This window comes from Pristis pectinata, chromosome 13 (assembly GCF_009764475.1).
Source record: "Pristis pectinata isolate sPriPec2 chromosome 13, sPriPec2.1.pri, whole genome shotgun sequence".
In the NCBI taxonomy this organism is placed as follows: Eukaryota; Metazoa; Chordata; class Chondrichthyes; order Rhinopristiformes; family Pristidae; genus Pristis; species Pristis pectinata.
Genome location: NC_067417.1, coordinates 15,223,052 through 15,243,278, shown reverse-complemented (window position 1 = coordinate 15,243,278; position 20,227 = coordinate 15,223,052). Strand labels below are relative to the sequence as shown.

The following is a 20,227-nucleotide window of genomic DNA, read 5'->3' as shown; positions in this document are numbered from 1 at the left end:
TCCTATTTGACACAGGTATTTATGATATGTTTTGAGAGTGACAGAAGAGATAAATCTCTAAGCAGAGTTCACATTCATCTCTCTTCTCTGAATTAATAAAAATGATTTAGAGACAAAAAGGATTTTATGAATTAATCAAGTGTAATTAGATTATATACCCAATGGTTCTTCTTTTACTAGTATCAATTCAGTTCACTATTTTACTTTATACCTCTCCAAAAATACTGTGTAGGAGTTGAATGAAAACAGATTACATGCATACGCACAATTCAATTGAATTCTAGCACTGTTTATTAGCAGAAAATATGGTTAAGCGTACAGAACATGAACCAGAGACTCGTTGCTGAAGGTCAAGTGATTGAGAGTAGTGCTTATGCACTTAACTCACTTGTGGCTCTCCTATGAAAGACACAGCAAAACACGTGCTGCCTGGCTGCTGGCATCCCAGACTTTGGCTCTGATCACATACCAGATACTCATTGAAAGCAACACCTACATGGCTATCTATAAATGGGTGGAGATGGTTCTGTTCCCAAAATTCCACATTGACATTGCATCAATTGATGTTACATTGTTAGGGTAGTTTAGAAGGTTAAAATTACAAGGAAGTAGAAACAAGACAAAGTATTACAAAATAAAGTATTACCATCCTCTAATGGGGATTGGCAAAATCTTCCAAGTTTCACATGGTGAGCTTATCAACTTAAGTGGAGTAATATCACAAGTCATTCAGATGTTAGTTGCAAGAAAACTTACAATAGTCTACTTTTGTGTTTAAAAAAAATAAGATAAGATATATTTATTAGTCACATGTACATTGAAACACACAGTGAAATGCATCTTTTGCATAGAGTGTTCTGGGGGCAGCCCAGATCTTTATATAAAGTCCCAAAGAATATCTGTAAGAGAACAGTAGCCTCTAAAGCCAAACTTAACTTGGATAATAGTATTAATTAGTTGCCTTTTTATTAAAGAATTCATATAAGTTGTTGAATTGAATAAGTACCAAAAAAATCTTTAAGGCAGCACATGGTTTCTTTATAGAAATTAAAGGGATTTGTCCATTGGTATGTTGTTTAAAGCAGAAGCTTCGGCATTTTGGCAACAAGACATCTGCTTTTCTTTTCCATGATACTTGAATTTCACAATTCCTTTTTAGAAAATAAATTTGGTTCACCACATTTTCATCTGAGACAATCCAGATCACAAACTAATAGCTATGTAAAAAGCACTGTCCTCACCTACACACTGATTCTTTTCTCAAAATATACTAATTTAACTAGATTCTGACTGAAATGTTTGGCACCTGACTGGAATAAGTCCGGGTCTTCTAGACACTATCAGTACTTCCAGACTCTCCAACTTTCTCCACAAATCCTTCTTCTGCATTGAGAATCACAATGTCACCTAAAAAAGGAGAAAAAAAAGCATTTATTTTCAAAATGCTATTAGAAAATACAATATTTTATGTACGGATACAATCCTCTATTTCTCAAAGCTTGCCTAGAAATGAAATCAGGAATGGGATTCAATTTATGTTTTTATTTTCACACGTGAAACAAACACTATACATAAATGAAGCAAATTGGTGTTAAATGCTAATCTACTGTTCATAACCTGTGGTGAAAACAATAAATGCTGGAAATACTCAGCCGGTCAGGGGGCAGCTGCACTAAAAGAAAAAGAGGTAAGATTTAAAAACGAATGAGCTGGCTACTGACCTGAAATATTAAGTCCATTTCTCTCTCCACAGATACTGTCTGACCAATTGAGTATTTCCAGCATTTTCTGTTTTTATTTTGTGTTTCTAATATCTGCAATATTAAGGTGTCTCTCAATAGTTATTTCATTTTCAATACAGTCATGAATAACTAGCTCAAGGCTTTGCACTTTTTTTCAGTGCCTGTATATCTTTTTCACAAGATGGAGACCAAACCTGTGCTCTTGAATCGCCTAGGTATGGAAGGCTATGGGCCAAGTGCTGGAAGGTGGGATTAATGCAGATGGGTGCCCACTGGTTAGAATGGACATGGTGGGCCGAATGGCCTGTTTCCATGCTGTGTGGTACCACTCTAAAACTTTTTCTCTATACAAGTGGAAAGAAATGAATGATTAAGAAAAGAATTACTTTGAAAGTCTGCAATGAGCACTGAGACCCAGCAGCAAAGTAGCAAATATGTACAGTGCTGCTAACTTGCATATGAAGTCAGCTGCATGTCAGTGCCCTAGTTAAAGCAGTTTAATTCATGTCTTCTGGCTGAGTTGCTGTGGCTTTGCTCCTTGTTTTACCAGGAGTTAAAAACAAATATTGAGAGTTGCATATGATTGTTCCAATTTATATCAGTGAGGTAGAGATGAGGGCAATTTGTGTTGAATGACACCAGAAAAGTATTAGCGCCTGGAAGTGTAGTTCCATCTGAAATGGATGTCATCATGTTAAAACATGCACTAAACTGCTTTAATGTGTGAGTTAGGCATTATAAAAATAGGCTGCATATACTCCAGCCACCAGGAGTCAGTCTTCATAATGTGGGTCAGAGCTATGCTGGTAAGTCAGTATTTAGAATTGCAAAGTACACACCTGATCTCAACAGGCTTGTTGCATTTGCACAGCTCACGATGCATGGTATTCCATATTCTCGTGCTACTACAGCACCTATGAAAAGTAAACACAGTGATTAATCGAGATAAAACTGTGTGAGAAGCAAACTGCCCTTGTCAGTGACAGTACTGAGAAATTAAGTAACAACCAGCATTCCTGGAGGAGATTGCAGAACATATATTGTGATAGGCTATATTTTCTACATAGTAAATCGTATGTACATGGAGCGTGTAGGATGGCTTCAGATTGGCATTTGTAATTTTATGTCTCTGTCTCTGACACACAATTTTATGTCATGCCAATGAAAATTCCTCATATGCTTCCTGGTGTGATTTAAGTTATCATGTTAATCTTTTCCTCATAAATGTGAATGTTTAGTATTTGGGATTAATGTTTATTATGATGAATTATTGATAACGTACCAGAGAAAAGTATGTGTTTGAAGAAAAATGATGTTGCTAAAGCTGAAGTGATCCTTCTGATTCCCATAAATTCCTTAGTCCCAAATTCTAGTAGTTCCCTGTTATGCTAATTAGACTGCATAGCTTCAGCAGCATCGTGTAAAATGTAATCTACCCTATTGCCACTGAGATTCCTATTCATGCCTTCATTGGCTCAAACGGTTCTTTGCTAACTTACCATGTGATATCATTCCTCCCATCTCAGTGATCAGTCCTTCTATCAAGGGGAAGTAGGGACTCCAGCCTATATCTGTGTATGTTGTAATTAAAATATCTCCCTGTTGAATGCAGTCCAGCTCCAGACTAGTTTCCACAACACGCGCTGTTCCCTTCACAATTCCTTGACTCACTATCATACCTGTAATGCAAATAATTTTCAACATTTTTGCCTGTGGTTCTTTCCAATCCGAGTGTGAGGTGTCCCAGATCAAATTGTACATTTTTACTCTTTAGAAACATGAATAGACATTTTATAGCTTAAATAGTAAAAGGAAATGCCAAGAGCTAATTTACTGAGATAAGATAGAAACAGCCTGTACCTTTAGTCACCCATGAGGGACCATGCTCCTGTTGGGTCCAAAATGATTTATATTTTTACACTTTATGTGTAACTTGAGCTATGAATGCTATGATTATGAATGGACATAAGCAGAACTTGGTGAAGTCCTTGAACACAGGACAGAGAATTTGAAAACAGCAAAGGAAAAGATTGTTTGGTCCATCTACTCAAATTCTTCACATTTTAAACACCTCGATTACATCTCCTCTTGGCCTTCTCTGTTGCAGTTGAGTCGTTTGTATTATTGCCCATCAATTGATTTTAAACTTGACAGATTCTTGATAAATCTACACTGGGTGCATTTTGTAGATTTAAAATTGTATTCTCTAATTAGGCTCCTGAATCTGGAAGATGAACTAAATAAGGCTTACTCCACTCAATTCTGGTTTTACCAGAGGTGGGGCAAATGTTTGAATCTGATGGTACAAAGATACATTTGAAAGCAAGTTGTAAAAAAAAGTAAGAGTTTGCAAATGGTTAAAAATAGATGAAGTGAGTAAGCAAAATTTTGACAGGAGATATTAGGCATTTTGTTAAGAAAAATAGAAAAGTTGAATATTGTTAAAATTGAGAGAGATGACAATGCTTTTATGTATTGTCTGGGAATTCTTGTACATGAAACACAAAATTTAGCATGTAGGTACAGCAATTAATTAGAATGGAAATGGGATGGGCTGAAAAGGTGGAGACATTTTGCTGTCAAAGTCATTGGTGGTGAGGCCACATCTGAAGTAAGCTAAATGTTTTCGGAAGCATTTTGGGGAAGATTCAATAAATTAATTCCTGGGATGAAGAGAATGTCTTATGGGAAGGTTGAGCAGGTTGTACTTGTATTCACTGGAGTTTAGAAGAATGAGAAGTGATCTTATTGAAATTAAGGATTCTGTGGTGTTGTAATAAAGTAGATGCTGTGAGACATCAAGTCAAGTTCACGTTTATTGTCATGGGCATACGTACCCAGGGTATAAATGCCATGAAAATTAGCTTTTTGTAGCAGCAGCACAGCTTCATTACTAACATGATAAACATAAATTAGCATAAGCTTAAATTAACATAAATTATACATAACTTGCCTGACAAAATAAAACTAAACATAACAACAAGAGTGCAAATTGAGGGGAATGTAGTCCAAGGTAGTATTAGGGTTTTTCAGGTCAGTTCAAGAACCTGGTGGCAGTGAGGAAAAAACCATAGTTGAACCTTGAGGTGTGAGTCTTCAAGCTCCTGTACCTCTTGTCTGATGGCAGCATCAAGAAAAGGCCCCTTGTGGGGAAATTAATAATGGGAGACAATTTCAGAAATCCATTTGAAATGGAGATGGGAAGGGATCAGATCAGGCATAACCTTACTGAATAATGGAATAGCTTGAGGCAAACTGTTGCTCCTATTTCTTGGGTACTTGTGTTCCTAAGTACAGGTGACCAACCGCCTGTGGGAAATGGATTGGTCATTTAAATATTATAATTAAGCTGCCTGTTTTCATTTTATAACAGTTGAACATATTCATTGGCCTGGAGTCAGGTATAGACCAGACCAGGTAAGGATGGCAGATTTCCTCCCTTGCAGGTCATCAGTGAACCAGAAGAGTTTTTAATGAAAATAAATCTGGCATTGAAAAGACTAGCTCTTCAATGCCAGATTTATTTTTTCACTACCGTCAGATCTCCACTTTAACTACCATCCTCCCAACAAATATCCCAATGTTCATCTGCTCCTTTGGCCAGCTCCATTAGATCCCTTTGTCCAATCGGCACGGTAGCGTGGGGGGGGGGGGGGGGTGGCGGCACGGTAGCGTAGCAGTTAGCACGACGCTATTACAGCGCCAGCGATCGGGGTTCGATTCCCGTCGCTGTCTGTAAGGAGTTTGTACGTTCTCCCGTGTCTGCGTGGGTTTCCGCCAGGTGCTCTGGTTTCCTCCCACATTCTAAAGACGTACGGGTAGGTTAATTTGGGGTTTAAAATGGGCGGCGTGGACTCGTTGGGCCGGAAGGGCCTGTTACCACGCTGTAAATAAAATTTAAAAAAATTTAATTTAAAAGAATCATGTCTTGTTCCCTTCACAATTAAGACCTTGATCCAGCATCACAATACAGTCCCCCAAGTATCTCCCCATTGTGATCCTTTTTTGATCCTGCAATCTGGACCCAAATTGCCTCATCCCTGTGGTAAGAGCCCATTCTCACTATGGTACCCAAGACACAAACGTGCTATTGATGTCTGTTCTGGAAAATGGGTCCTCCACTCTTACTACAGCAGCACCTTTTTTCATCCCTGAGCCCTAATCTGTCCACTGCTGCCCATGGATCTAGGCTTTGAATAAAATGAAACAATTTTTTATATATCGTTGTTGACCCGTGTTTTTATTTTTCAGAGAATACATTGATTTGATAGGTTCTTCACCATTGTCTTTTCACTGACCATAAGCTCACACTTTGATCATTAGCTCACACTTTCTCACAAAAACCTTTCAGATGTCTGGACACACAAGAGACTGCAGGTGCTGGGATTTGGAGCAGAAAACAAACTGCTGGAGGAACTCAGCAGGCCAGGCAGCATCTGTGGAGGCAAAGGGATATTCGATGTTTTGGGTCGAGACCCTGCATCAAGTCTGAGGGTGCAAAGGGGAGGTAGCCAGTAGTAAAGAAGTGAGGAGGAAGAGTGAGACGAGCAATAGGTGGATGCAGCTGAGAAGGGGTCGATGGGCAGATGGAGCCAGGTGGGGGAGGGACGGGTGGAGATGGTGGTCGAGGCTGGGAGGTAATAGTGGAGACAACAAAGGGTTGCAGATTATGGAATCTGATAAGAAATGGTGAGTGGAATTAGATAAGGGAGGGATATGAGGCAAACATGGGCGGAGTGGAGTGGATAGGGAACTGAGAGGGTATGGAGTATGGATGATAGGCAGACCTGGTGGGGAAGGGGAGACAAACTGGGAAACCAAGGGCCAAAGTCGAGAGCTTTTGTGCAAGAGGACTTGGGTGGATCAGGAGGAGAGAGGAAGGAACAGCGGAGGTCCAGGTAACCTGAAATTGGAGAATTCAATGTTCATGCCATTGGGTTGCAGAATAGAGTCACACAACATGGAAGCAGGCCTCATCAAATGCAAACTAGATGTCTATGTAGGAATAGGGAGCGGAGTTGAAATGGCTAGCAACCGGGAGCTCAGGATGGTCATTGTGGATGGAGCGCATGATGTCACGTGTTTATCTGTCTTCCTAAAGCCTTATGTTAATTTTGAGATTTGTTTGTTCTTTATATGCAAGACCAAATTGCTTTGTAGAATAGCAGCAGACCCAGCAAAATCATAGATGGAAGTTGAGGTGAAAGATGGAAATAAAAGTTGACTTGCACATTTCTTTTATACCAAATGCTTAAGTTCTTCTAGGTGTTTTTAATGGCAACTTATTAAAATTCATTTTGAAATGTAATGACCTTGTATCTACTGCATTCTCTTTATCTAAATGCTAATGCAAAAAGAATTAGATTTGACAAATACTTTCTTCCTTTGACAGATCAAGATGCCTGTCCTTGGTTGATCCATACATTGCCAACTAATTACAAGCTTCAGCATTGTTTCACTAATGGTAAGCTTCAACCATCTTCATACCTTCCATCGTGTTCAGTGACATCTGCTTACCTGTTAGTTTGAGACCTGTTGTCGTGTTCTCAGTAGCTTTACTACTGTTGTCAATTGGAACAGGTTTGCCATTGTTTAATTCCTTAAATTTTAAAAGCATTTGCTTTTCCAGTAGTCTTCTTCGACGCTGAGCTCTGTATAAAGCATTGGGATGTTAAAAGGAAAGTGACTGTATTGGCAAATGACCTGCTCTGTCTTTCTATAAAGATGGACACTGAATATAAACAAGATGTAGGTAAACAGTGACTTGAGCACACATAAAATTTACCTCATTGGGTTACATGGTGAGTTTCCACTGAAATCTGTCTGTGTAATCAGAAATACTAAACCTAGAAATGAGAGCAACCAGCACTTGTCTTTCAGATATATTGGGCACAACTGCCATTTTGGGCATGTTATAATGCAATTGCACGCATTTCCAGTGGAAGTCCCACATGTTGGGACATTGGACTGGACATCTCCAGGCATGAATCACCTCATTGTACCCGACATTTACCCAATGCCATCCACACGTGTGATAGTGTCGTCAACAAGTGCAACACTGATCTCTGCCTAACCAGCAGAAATTGGATTAATAATGTGCAACCTACAACCTTTCTTTATAACGCCCAGTGAAACAAGAAGCAAATCTTGCAGCAAGTCAACTGGAGATGTGAATTAAGTGGTTTTGATTTACACATGAATGTGCCTGAGTTTTAAATGTTGCGCATATTTGTTGCATAATTGCTGGATCTCACAGTGCTTATCAAACACCTTCAGAATCATTCACAACACAGATATCCTGTGACATCTGCCTGCATAATGAGACCATGCCTCAATCTGTGAGGACAATCACATGGCAGGGGAGTGTTGTGGCCACACGCAATGGAAGGTCATGTTTCCCCTTCCCCGAGATTTTCCTCACTACTTTTACAGTTGCTTTGGCTGCCAAGGCAACTGGTGCTATTAAGTTCTGACTCTCTTCCCATGAATCTTTGCAATCTCTGCAGGCAGCTGTTATCAGAAACAGCACAAGTCATATTTTAATGCAGAACCACCTTAATGATTTTTTTATAAGAACATTTTCACAATTTTGCAATTTTCTGAGGCCCCCTGAATGGATGTTAGGGTTAAATACAGCAATCATTTACCACAGTATTGAAGATGAACTCCAGTTTCCAGGCAAAAAACCTTGCATTGATCCAGCACAATTGGAGAGGTAAATAAAATATAATTATTGTAATTATATTTTATGTTTTATTCCCATGATGAAGCACTCCATGATTAGAGGGATAGCCTGATGTAGTTTTGTTACTATGATTGAAATGATACATAACCAACCATAAGCATTTTTAATATTTGACCAGTTCTCTGCCCTGGAATATAACAACAAGAATAGATCTCCCACACCCGAAAGCCCATTTTACTATTCAATGAGTCTGTGGATTATCTGTGATTGAATGTCTTATGCCTGTCTTTCCTTATCACTCAGTGCCACTGGTTATTCAAAATAAATCAATCTATGGCTTAAAATTAACACGTTACCAAGCACCAATTATCATTTGTGGGAAAGAGTTCAAAACTTCCACCATTTTCTGCGTGTTAGTGTTTTTATACTTAACTCCGGAAAGGCCTGTCTCCAACTGCTAGGCCATGTGCTGTGATGCAAGTTATCTTGGCCAACAAGAAAAGTTTTTGTCTGCCTTGTTCCCCTTATTGTCTTGAAAACTTGGATTAAACTGCAGAAAACTCAGCTCTTATTATGGAATCTCTACATATAATGTAACCACTTGAGCCCAAGTATACTTTTGGCAAATTGATGCTGCACTCCCTCCAGGGCCAATGAATGCTCATGGTATTTCTGCATGTGAGCTAACTGGAGCTTTGTATTGCTGCAGCATAATTTCTAGCCCATAAGTAACCTGATTTAAAATGACCGTAAACCTCTTTTTTTAACAAAAAAAAGTTGTTTAATAGTTTCATTGGCACTGATGTGTGAATTTATTAATCACATGTTTTTTGAATAAGATGATGAGCATAATTTGAAGAGCTGTACAGACTATTATAAATTGGCTATTTCAAATGATCTCTTCATTCTTTCTAATTCTGAAGCCCAAACAGACAACTTAAGACTGCATAAATCCATACTTGTTCCACGTTAGTGGCACATTGTGCTTCTGTAACGTTTTGAGTACTTCTGCAAGTAACTTCAGTTCTTATTATGTCTCTCTGGCAATGAGGATATCATCCTGATTACACAGATATCTGTGGATTGATCGAACTATTTTATCCATTGTAGACTGGAACATCTTTGGGGCTGACCTAATCCTAAATAAGAAAATGGTGTAGTATGATGTTTGCTATATGGGCATGAAACAGGTCCAACTTACAAAAATATCATGAACCCACTATCTCAGTAAATGATCCTTGTGGAAGAAGATCACAAGACAAAGGAGCAGAAGTAGGCCATTCAGCCCATCGAGTCTGCTCCATATGCTAAACTAAAACTATTCCTATCTAGCCTCAATTTCCAGCCTTATCCCCATATCCCTTGATACCATGACTAATTAGATACCTATCAATCTCCTCCTTAAATGCCCCCAGTGATTGGGCCTCCACAGCTGTCTGTGGCAAAGAATTTCATAATTTCACTATCCTCTGGCTAAAGAAATTTCTCCTCATTTCTGTCTTAAACTGGTACCCTCTAATTCTAAGATTGTGCCCTCTAGTCCTGGACTCACCCACCAGACAATGTTTATCATCAACAGTTCTGTTCAGGATTACTTTGAAGTTCCCACATAACTGCATCATTTTGTTATCTGTGCAATATGTATGAGGAACAGTGTTCCTTTAAGAACCGAGTGAATAATGTGGCGTGATACATTGTTATTTCAGCTAGTGGTATGAGTTAAAAGTTGGCTGCCTTCAATAAAGGATGTTTTGTTGGTAGCTGAGCCTCTGCTTTTTACCTTTTTTTTAAATAATAATGACAAAGAACCCACAGATTTACTAAAGCCATTTTTTCTAGATTAGTTAGTAGGAATTGAAAGCCAATCAGACAAGAAGTCAAAGTACTTTGCCACCTTGCCAGAAAAGTATACCAACACCATTTCAGCTCATTTTCAAACAAGCTCCATACCTGGAGATCAAGGCAGGTGATCTGTGTAGAAGCAATTTTCCAATTTCCATGTGGGTTAGGAAGAAAATCAAGTCCTCATCAGGCAGAAATCCCTGAGATATTAGCAGATTGTAAATTAGCATGTAATAATCAATGAGTTTCCTTCACAAACTAAAAGTTTGAACGAGTGAAGGACTGAATCCATTGATTAACCCTGTAAAAACGAAGGTTTCAACAATGTTACTGAAAAGTCTTCTAAAACTAGTGGATAATCTGGATGGGACAGCAGATCCTGTGCAGCTGTACTTGTTTTCCTATCCTGACAAGCCAAGGCCCTCTCCTCCTATCCTAGAGTTGGTCAGGTGCAGTGATCTCGGGTCTATGTGGGCATTGGAATATCCTCTCCAAGCCCTGAGGCACAGGCAGAATACACCAGAGAGAAGCTGCAGCGATATGTAGCCGCCATTGTGTGGCCATTAGGCAGGATGCACAGAGTAATTTTGGTCTCCCAGAACTGGAATTTATTCCAGGTCAAATAAATGTAGGCAGAGTGGATCATCTGAAAGGAAAGTTCTCATTACTGTGGATGTGGGAATGTGAACATAGAACATTACAGCACTGTACAGGCCCAATGTGCTTGCCTGATAAAGACTAGATGGCCACTAGCTCCCAGTTAAGCACTACCTTAATTTTAAAATTCTCACCATTGATTTCAAATCCCTGCACAATCTTTCCTTTCTCTCGCTCTATAATCTCGTTCAGCCCTATAACCCATGGAGTAACCTGCAGTCTTCAGTTCTAGCCTGTTCATCATCCCTGAATTTAATTGTTCCACCAGTGCTGACTAAGCCTTCAACTGCCAAGACTCTAACCTCTGGAAATCCACCTTGTACAGTAAACCTCCAATAATCAGCTGTCTGATCATTTTGCAAATCCTGAGGGCTTGGCATCTGCTCACCAGGTAATGTTTGCTGCATTCCCCATGCACTCACCGGGGCTCCAATTACTGTCCCCCCCCCCCAATCACTTTTTAGGCCCCTGGTTCCTGCACTCATTTTAAACCCACTTCTTCCATTGCTCATGCTCCCTTGAAACTTAACTGATTCTGTTCCCCATGTTTCCTTTCAACTTACCAGGTTAACTGAAACATTACTGTATAACATCTTTAAAAAAAATTGAATTAAAAGTGTGTTGGAGTATTAACAAAATAACATCTGATAGTCCAGAAAATCTGCTAGTTCAACACCAGCAAAGTCCCAACTGTGTTGGATTAATTAAATTTACTGTATTTCTCTGCCTCTATAACTCTCCTTACTCCTTAAGCAAGTTTCTTAAAATCTACTCTGACTAAGCTTTTCATCATCTGCCCTAATATCTCCTTGAGGCTTAGTTTGATAACACTCCTCTATCTAAGAGACTATCTAAGAGACTCTCAGATAGCCCTCCATTTTTCTGTCATTCATGTGGCTATGTGGGAGGGAAGGATTAGATAAATCTTAGAGCAGAATAAGATGTCGGCAAAACATCATGGGCCAAAGGGCCTGTCCTGTGCAGTAATGTTCTATGTTCCTGTGAAGCAGCTTGGGAGGATTGGCTATATTAAAAGCACTATATTAATTATTTCACCAGGTCAGACAATATTCTGTTGAAACCTCTGATGGAAGGTCATCAACCTGAATGATGTTATTTTTGCATTGGATATTCCCATGACAGTTTAAAGTGAGCCTAGAATGATGCAAGCTGACAGTTGGAGACTTTGACAAGTGTTTTTGTCATCCTAATTCCAAACAATTTTAAAAATACTGGATATCCCATGAATACTAAACAGAGGCGTGTTGCCACCCATTGATCCCTGGAAACGAGACTGCATAAAACTGCCATATGCTCCTGTGATTAAGGAACAAGCTCAATTAACTGTAATGGACCCTTCAGAATAATGTTGTGAAGAATTATAATGAAGTGAATGTATGTACACACCTCCTGCACCATGAGAGTAGCCAGTTTCCAATAGGCTCTTCTAAAAATGTCAGTCATCTTAATTGCTCCAGCTTTTCCAAATTCTCTGTGAATGATCCCTTTTCTGGCACTTGGTAAAGCAAAGTGCAGGATAAACCTACAAGAGAAAAAGAGTTCTGTCAGCCCATTCCAGCCATAACATATTCTCATGAAATATCACTGTAGTTTCTTGTACCTTTGGAACTTTGAAAGTGATGACTTTATGGAAGCAATGGCTTCCTCTGAAATCTTGTCCGCCTTTTTGGTGTCAGGGTTATTGTTCCTTAAAGTTGCCTTGATGACTGGAATAAGCTTGGTTGGTTCCGCTTCCCAGCACTTCACATACAGTTCAGCCTACGAGAATATTAAAAACAGTGTCTGGAAAAGTGTGAAATAATTATGACAAGAGTTACATGCAACAACACAGATGGGATGAAAGATTTGAAGATGCAGAGAGCGGTAGGTGTCTGGAGTGTGCTGTCAGGAGACATGGTGGAAACAGTTACAACAGCAACCTTTAAGAGACATTTAGACAGACACATGAACAGGCAGGAAATAGAGGGATATGGACCATGTGTAGGTAGATGGGCTTAGTTAGATTAGCATAATGGTCAGTGCAGACCTGGTTGGCTGAAGGGCCTGTTCCTGTGCTGTACTCTGTTCACTTTGCTTCAATTCCAGGGACCTGCATTCACAGTCAAAGAGCTAGACAGCACAGAAACAGGCACTCTGATCCAACTCGATCCTGACCTTAGATACTCTCTCTGCAGAATTTGCATGTGTTCTCCATGATTGCGTATGTTTACCCAGGTTGACAGGTAATTATTAGAGACGTATTAAGTTTTTGACATTTGCCTTCTCAGTAACAGAGGCAATCAGCATACCTGTGGAATGCTTTGCTTAACACAAATGTGGATCAGAAACAAAGTTGCACCCATTGTCTAAATTGTGCTCCTAATTTGTGTAGTCTTTCAGTGGGGATGGAGACAATTTAAATTTAACCTGTATTTCTCCATCCTTTATTGCTGTAGAATTACATTTGGTTATCTTTTATATTTAAAGAAAACAAAGGACTTGATTTCATGTTTCTTCTTGTGCATGCAGTTGGTGTTGCCAAAGCAATCAGTCTATGAAATGCTCTCAAATTGCTGACAATAAATGTCTTACCGTCTTCTGCAATTGTGAAACTCTTCCTACTCTTTTTTTTAATTCTTGGTTCCTGAACTTTTATTTGTGCCCTAGTGCATAAACTCCTGGGGGATATTTCTGGAAAAACTTGTATGGTTCCTTAATGAAACATAGAAACATAGAAAAACTACAGCACAATTCAGGCCTTTCGGCCCACAAAGCTGTGCCGAACACGTCCCTACCCTAGAAATTACTAGGCTTACCCATAGCCCTCTATTTTATTCAGCTCCACATACCTATCTAACAGTCTCTTGAAAGACTCTATGGTATCCGCCTCCGCCACCATTGCCGGCAGCCCATTCCACGCACTCACCACTCTCTGAGTAAAAAAAACTTACCCCTGACATCTCCTCTATATCTACTCCCCAGCACCTTAAACCTATGTCCTCTTGTGGCCACCATTTCAGCCCTGGGGAAAAGCCTCTGACTATCTACCCGATCAATACCTCTCATCATCTTATACACCTCTGTCAGGTCCCCCCTCATCCTCCATCTCTCCAAGGAGAAAAGGCCGAGTTCCCTCAGCCTGCTTTCATAAGGCATGCTCCGCATTCCAGGCAGCAGCCTTGTAAATCTCCTCTGTACCCTCTCTATGGCTTCCACATCTTTCCTGTAGTGAGGCAACCAGAACTGAGCACAATACTCCAAGTGGGGTCTGACCAGGGACCTATACAGCTGCAACAATACCTCTCGACTCCTAAATTCAATTCCCTGATTGATGAAGGACAATACTCCATAAGCCTTCTTAACCACAGAGTCAACTTGTGCAGTCGCTTTGAGCGTCCTATGGACTCGGACCCCAAGATCCCTCTGATCCTTCACGCTGCTAAGAGTCCTACCATTAAGACTATATTCTGCCAACATATTTGACCTCCCAAAATGAACCACTTCACACTTACCTTGGTTGAACTGCATCTGCCACTTCCCAGCCCAACTTTGCATCCTATCTATGTCCCTCTGTAACCTCTGACAGCCCTCCAAACTATCCACAACACCCCCTGTGTTGAAATCCAATGCCTAAAATACTACTGCATGTTAATTACTGGACTTTGTTATACAGACTATTAAAATATACCTCTGACTACAGCTTTAGATGTAATGCAGAGTTACCTGGAAATTTCTGTTGTTGATTTTAAAATAAGAATATTCAGTATGTTTGCAAGACTCCTCCTCACAATGGCAGGAACTCATTAACCCTTTTACATAGGCATGGATGTTTTCCATGTCACCTGGGTTGCAGAAATCATAAGGTAGAGGAACAAGAGTACGCCATTTTGGTCCTTCAAACCTGCTCTGCCATTCATCAAGTTTGTGGTTGATCTTTGACCTCAAAGCCATTTACGTGCACTATTCTTGCAATCCCTTCATTGTTTTAATATCCAGAAATCAATATTATCTATCTATGCCTTTACCGTACTCCTGAGTAGGGAATTTCCAAAAACTCACCATCCTCCCCATGAAGAAATTTCACCTTAATTCATTTCTAAATGACCTTCTGCTTATTATGAGATTGTGACCTCTGGTTCCTCAGCCAGAGGATAGATCTTCCCTGGATCTAGCTTGTTGAACCCTAGATGAAAATTTCAATGAGATATCCTATCATTTTTCTAAACTCTGGAGAGTACAGACCTGGTCTACTTAACACCTCTTTGTATATCAAACCTGCTATTCCTCCAGGAACCATTCTAGTGAATCTTTGTTGACTTCCTCTGTAGCAAATGCATCCAGTTTTGCGTAGGGAGACCAAAATTGTATACAATACACTGGAAGTGGTCTCACCAAGACCCCGTATAAGTTCAGTAAGACATATTTACACCTGCACTGAAAACCTCTCACAATAAAGGCCAACATACTGTTTGCTCTCTTTATTTCTTGCTTCACCTACATGTTGGCTTTCACTGATTTGAGTACATGCAGAACTCTTTGAATATCAACATTACCCAATCTCTCACCAGTTTTAAAAAAAAAATCAACTTTTCTCCTTTGTACACCAAAGTGGTTTGCCACATTATATTGCATCTGCTGTATTTTTGCTCACTCACTTGTCTGTATCCCCTAGAAACCTCTTTTACATGCTCATCCACATTCACAACGTTACTTAGTTTTGTATCATCAGTAAACTTGGAAATATGACATCTGTTCCTCTCAGCCAAAGTGGAAGTTGTATTCATCAACAACCAAAGTTCTCTTTCATTTACAGTGACTTGATTCTGAGACAGACAAAGTGACTTTTCACCACTAGTTGGCCTTATCTTGATTAGAAAGTAGTATCTTCATTTTCTATAATTCTCTGATAGTAATGGTCACTGACCTAAAATGTATGGGTAACCAACAGGTTCTGTAACTCTGTAACCATTCTAATTTTCACATAATTCTTTGTTAATGATGACTATAACAATGGATATTGAACACAAGATGATAGGAATATAAATTAGGCAGAGGACAAGTGTTGGAAAGTAAAATTCTAACGTTTGTAGTCATAAATGATTATAAGAATTTTAAACTTGTCGAGAGAGGCTCAAAAAACATTCACATGAACGTTACAACTGTAAGCTCACTTCTCTGAGACATCGATAGCCGTGCTTTTGCAGGAAGCTTTGAAACTTCTTGCCACTTTCTCCACTTTGCTGAGACAAAAGCCAGCTTGCAGCTGTCTGGTTAAGAAAAAAGTGGTTAAACTAGTTATTCACAGTGCATTCAAAAGTAATTCAATTAACAAATAGATGTGTAGCTCATATTATTACAATGATGCTAGTAATTGTGGCAATGTGTTTTCAGAAATGAAGCTGGAATATTTGTGCATCAATCTCAGTGGCTTCTGAAGTCAGAAACATCTTTCTGAAGTCAAGTCCATGATATGACAGTCACAATCTTTTTCCCAGGGTAGAAATGTCAAGTACAAGAGGACATGCATTTAAATGGAGAGGGGGAAAATTTAAAGGAGATGTGCAGGGCAAGTTCTTTACACAGAGAGTGGTAGTTGCCTGGAACAGCCTGCAGGGGTAGTGGCGGAAGCAGATACCATAGTGGCGTTTAAGAAGCTTTTAGATAGGCACATGAATGTGCAGGGAGTGGATGGATATGCATCATTTACAGGCAGAGAGATTTGGTTTAATTCAGCATCGTGTTTGGTACAGACTTCATGGGCCAAAGAGCCTGTTCCTGTGCTGTACTGTTCTGTGCTCCATGTTCTGGTTTTCCTGGAGTTGGTCCCAGAAGAATCACAATTTTGCTGTCATCTGATGTGAGCAAGTTCCTTTCAACTTTGGCAGAAGAAGGTGCTTAGAGCTGTGACCCACTCTTGCATGCGGCCTTGTCCTGCTTAGCGATCAACCTATTTGCAGAGGTCATGAAGGGCAATGAATCTTGGACATGTGGAACCAGCCCCCAGACCATTCCTGCTGCTTATTCAGCTTGCTGGAAAAACCCAAGTAAACCTTGCCACATATAAACTCACAGCAAGAAGTTCCTGTTGTCCCACATTTTAATCCCTCTCTCCAGGACAAACATGAGTGGACAAACACCAGACTGAGTGATGGATGGATAAAATAATTATAAATTACATAGGAAGGAAAAACATCAGGAGACTACAATCCAGCTGGCAGCCACCAGTGATAACCTTAACTTTAGAAAATTCAGTACTGTCAGAATACGTTGGAGCTTAATGGAAAAAGAGATTAATGTATTGGCTGTGTGAACTAATCTCTTTAACAGTCACATATTTAAGACCAGCATTATGGCTGATACTGTAGAAGGTCTGCATAGTTGTGTGAAAGACATAGAGCCAAATAAGTGGGAGGTGATAGAGACATGTTCTGCTGTTGGTAACACAATCTTTATGATCCAGATTTGCTAAGTGTCTTCTTGAAGCATAGGCAAAATTCTGGAAATGGCTTCTTGTTTACTTGGGACTTGCAGAAGTAGGTCTCTCCAATCAGTGCCAAGCCTGCATGACAGAGAGCCACTGATGGTGGGTGAACGGTGGGTGTGGCAATTTTGATCTCAGTGCCTGCCACAAATCCCTAAATTCCCTGTCAAGCCACAAGACATTTGTGGCATGTATTGCTATCTCTTCACTGGTCATTATTTCATTGCTATTGAAGTGAATGTGGTGCTTAAATTGGCTGTCACATTTTCCTTGTCAGCATTACAATAATGTTCTATTTAAGTACCTAAGTGGTTGTAAAGTGCTGTGGGACATCCTATGTTCTGAAGGTGAGGCATAAGTCCAAGTTCCATCTTCCATGCATAAAATGAGAAGAATGCCCTCAACTACTTCTGGCAATTGAGATCGGCAATAAATAAGCAGAATATATTGGACAGTAAATTCTAGAACTGCTGTACTTTAGAGTTACAATCCTGCAAGTTTCTGTGGTGCTGTTCTGTACCTCATGACCCAGAGATTTTTTAGAATTCCTTACTCTGGTGGAGGTACAGGTTGTGTCATGGAGGCAGCGAGTCTGCAGAAGGACTTAGACCGGTTGGGAGAGTGTGCAAAAAAGTGGCAGATGGAATACAGTGTAGGGAAGTGTCGGGTAATGCACTTTGGCAGGAAGAATAAAGGTGTAGACTATTTTCTAAATGGGGAGAGAATTCTGAAATCGGAAATGCAAAGGGACGTGTGAGTCCCAGCTCAGGATTCTCTTGAGCTTAACTTGCAGGTTGAGTTGGTAGTAAAGAAGGCAAGTGCAATGTTAGCATTCATTTTGAGATGACTAGAACATAAAGCAAGGATGTACTGCTGAGGATTTATAAGGCTTTGGTCAGACTGCATTTAGAACATTGTGAACAATTTTGGGCCCCGTATCTAAGGAAAGATGTGCTGGCCCTTGGAGTACGGTGTCCAGTTCTGGTCGCCTCATTATAGGAAGGATGTGGAAGCATTGGAAAGGGTGCAGGGGAGATTTACCAGGATGCTGCCTGCATTGGAGAGTATGGATTATGAGGAGAGACTAAGGGAGCTAGGGCTTTACTCTTTGGAGAGGAGGAGGATGAGAGGAGACTTGATAGAGGTGTACAAAATATTAAGAGGAATAGATAGAGTAGACAGCCAGCGCCTCTTTCCCAGGGCACCAATGCTCAGTGCAAGAGGGCATGGCTTTAAAGTAATGGGTGGGAAGTTCAAGGGAGATATCAGAGGAAGGTTTTTCACCCAGAAGGTGGTTGGTGTATGGAATGCACTGCCTGGGGTAGTGGTGGAGGCAGGTAGGTTGGTCAAATTCAAGAGATTATTAGATAAGCATATGGAGAAATTTAAAGTAGGGGAATATGTGGGAGGAAGGGGTTAGGTAGTCTTAGGCATGGTTTAAAGGTCGGCACAACATGGTGGGCCGAAGGGCCTGTATTGTCCTGCATTGTTCTGTGGTTCTATGTCCTTGCAGATGGTCCAGAGGAGGTTGACAAGAATGATCCCAGGAATGAAAGGTTTGATGTATGAGGAGTGTTTGATGTCTCTGGGCCTGTACTCAGTGGAGTTCAGAAGGATGGGGGGGGGGGGTTCTCACTGGATACTGGAAGACCTGGATAAAATGGATGTGGAGAGGATGTTTCCATTAGTAGGTGAGGCTAGGATCCGAGGGCACAGCTTCGGGATAAAGGGACATCCCCTTAAAACTGAGATGAGGAGGAATTTCTTCAGCCAGAGGGTGGTGAATCTGTGGAATTTGTTGCCACAAATGACAGTGGAAGCCAAGTCATTGGGTGTATTTAAGACAGAGATTGATAAGTTCTTGATTGGTAAGGGGGTTAAGGGTCATGGGGAGAAGGCAGGAGAATGGGGTTGAAAAAAAATTCAGCCATGATTGAATGGCCTAATTCTGCTCCTATATCTTATGGTCTTATAATCTTATAATTTCTGTGAACAACATCTGAGTAGAGTCCACTTCTGTTCTCGGCTCCTGTGACAGATGACTATATCGCAATTTTTCTCATCATGCCCAAGTGGAGTTCCCTGTGGATTGGGAACCAGAATTCCCCTTAAATGTCCCTTGTTATTTAAAGGTCAAAATTGGGAATGCAATTTCTTAAAAGCAAAAGTGATTGAATTTTGTAACTGCATCAGTCTCTTACCTGAGCATCCATCTTCAGAAATTCTTCAGCCTCACCTTGGACTTTGATCTGTTTGCTGATGGCCTGTAAAATGCAATGGCATAAAATTTTAAAAATAAATCATATTTTATATGACACAAATGGAGGCCATTTGGTCTATCAGGTCTATGCCAGATCTCAAAGTAAGATGACACAAAAATATGTGGTATCGTAGACAGTGAAGATGGTCATCAGGAATTACAGTGGGATCTTGATCAGCTGGGTAAGTGGGCTGAGGAATGGCAAACGGAGTTTAATTCAGGTAAGTGTGAAGTGTTGCATTTTGGAAAGTCAAATCAAGGTAAGACTTTCACTGCGAGTGATAGGGCTCTGGGGAATGTTGTAGAACAGAGGGACCTTTGAGTTCGGGTGCATGGTTCCCTGAAAGTGCAAGTCTCACGCTGACTGTACTGAATGTCAGAATCGAGTGCCGGTCACTGGAAAAGTGAGGTAGCAGCATTATTTGCTGCACATTTTGCTTCACTTTATAAATGATAACAATATAAGGAATATGTAACCTGATTTGTAAGTGGAGTTCAAATTCTCCTTGTGTTTCAGGAATTTCAAACATTTTGTAAGACTGTGATACCACATTTAGGGC

At 40.2% G+C, this 20,227-nt stretch overlaps 1 protein-coding gene across 2 annotated transcripts in view; it reads right to left on the bottom strand.

Annotated features, from left to right (window-relative positions):
* Positions 1-263: 263 nt before the first annotated feature.
* LOC127577340 (putative phosphoenolpyruvate synthase) overlaps positions 264-20,227 on the bottom strand; it is a 34,118-nt gene continuing 14,154 nt past the window's right edge. Inside the window, exons 7-15 of one of the 2 annotated variants that reach the window (XM_052028463.1) lie at positions 19,609-19,671; positions 16,098-16,193; positions 12,548-12,705; positions 12,334-12,469; positions 10,378-10,469; positions 7,260-7,393; positions 3,242-3,421; positions 2,582-2,656; positions 264-1,407 (exon numbers count right to left, since the gene is read on the bottom strand). In XM_052028463.1, the coding sequence (XP_051884423.1) occupies positions 1,331-1,407; positions 2,582-2,656; positions 3,242-3,421; positions 7,260-7,393; positions 10,378-10,469; positions 12,334-12,469; positions 12,548-12,705; positions 16,098-16,193; positions 19,609-19,671 (1,011 nt within the window). In that variant the 3' untranslated portion in view covers positions 264-1,330. The remainder of the gene's footprint in view (positions 1,408-2,581; positions 2,657-3,241; positions 3,422-7,259; positions 7,394-10,377; positions 10,470-12,333; positions 12,470-12,547; positions 12,706-16,097; positions 16,194-19,608; positions 19,672-20,227) is intronic. The other variant, XM_052028464.1, reaches the window with a different exon arrangement.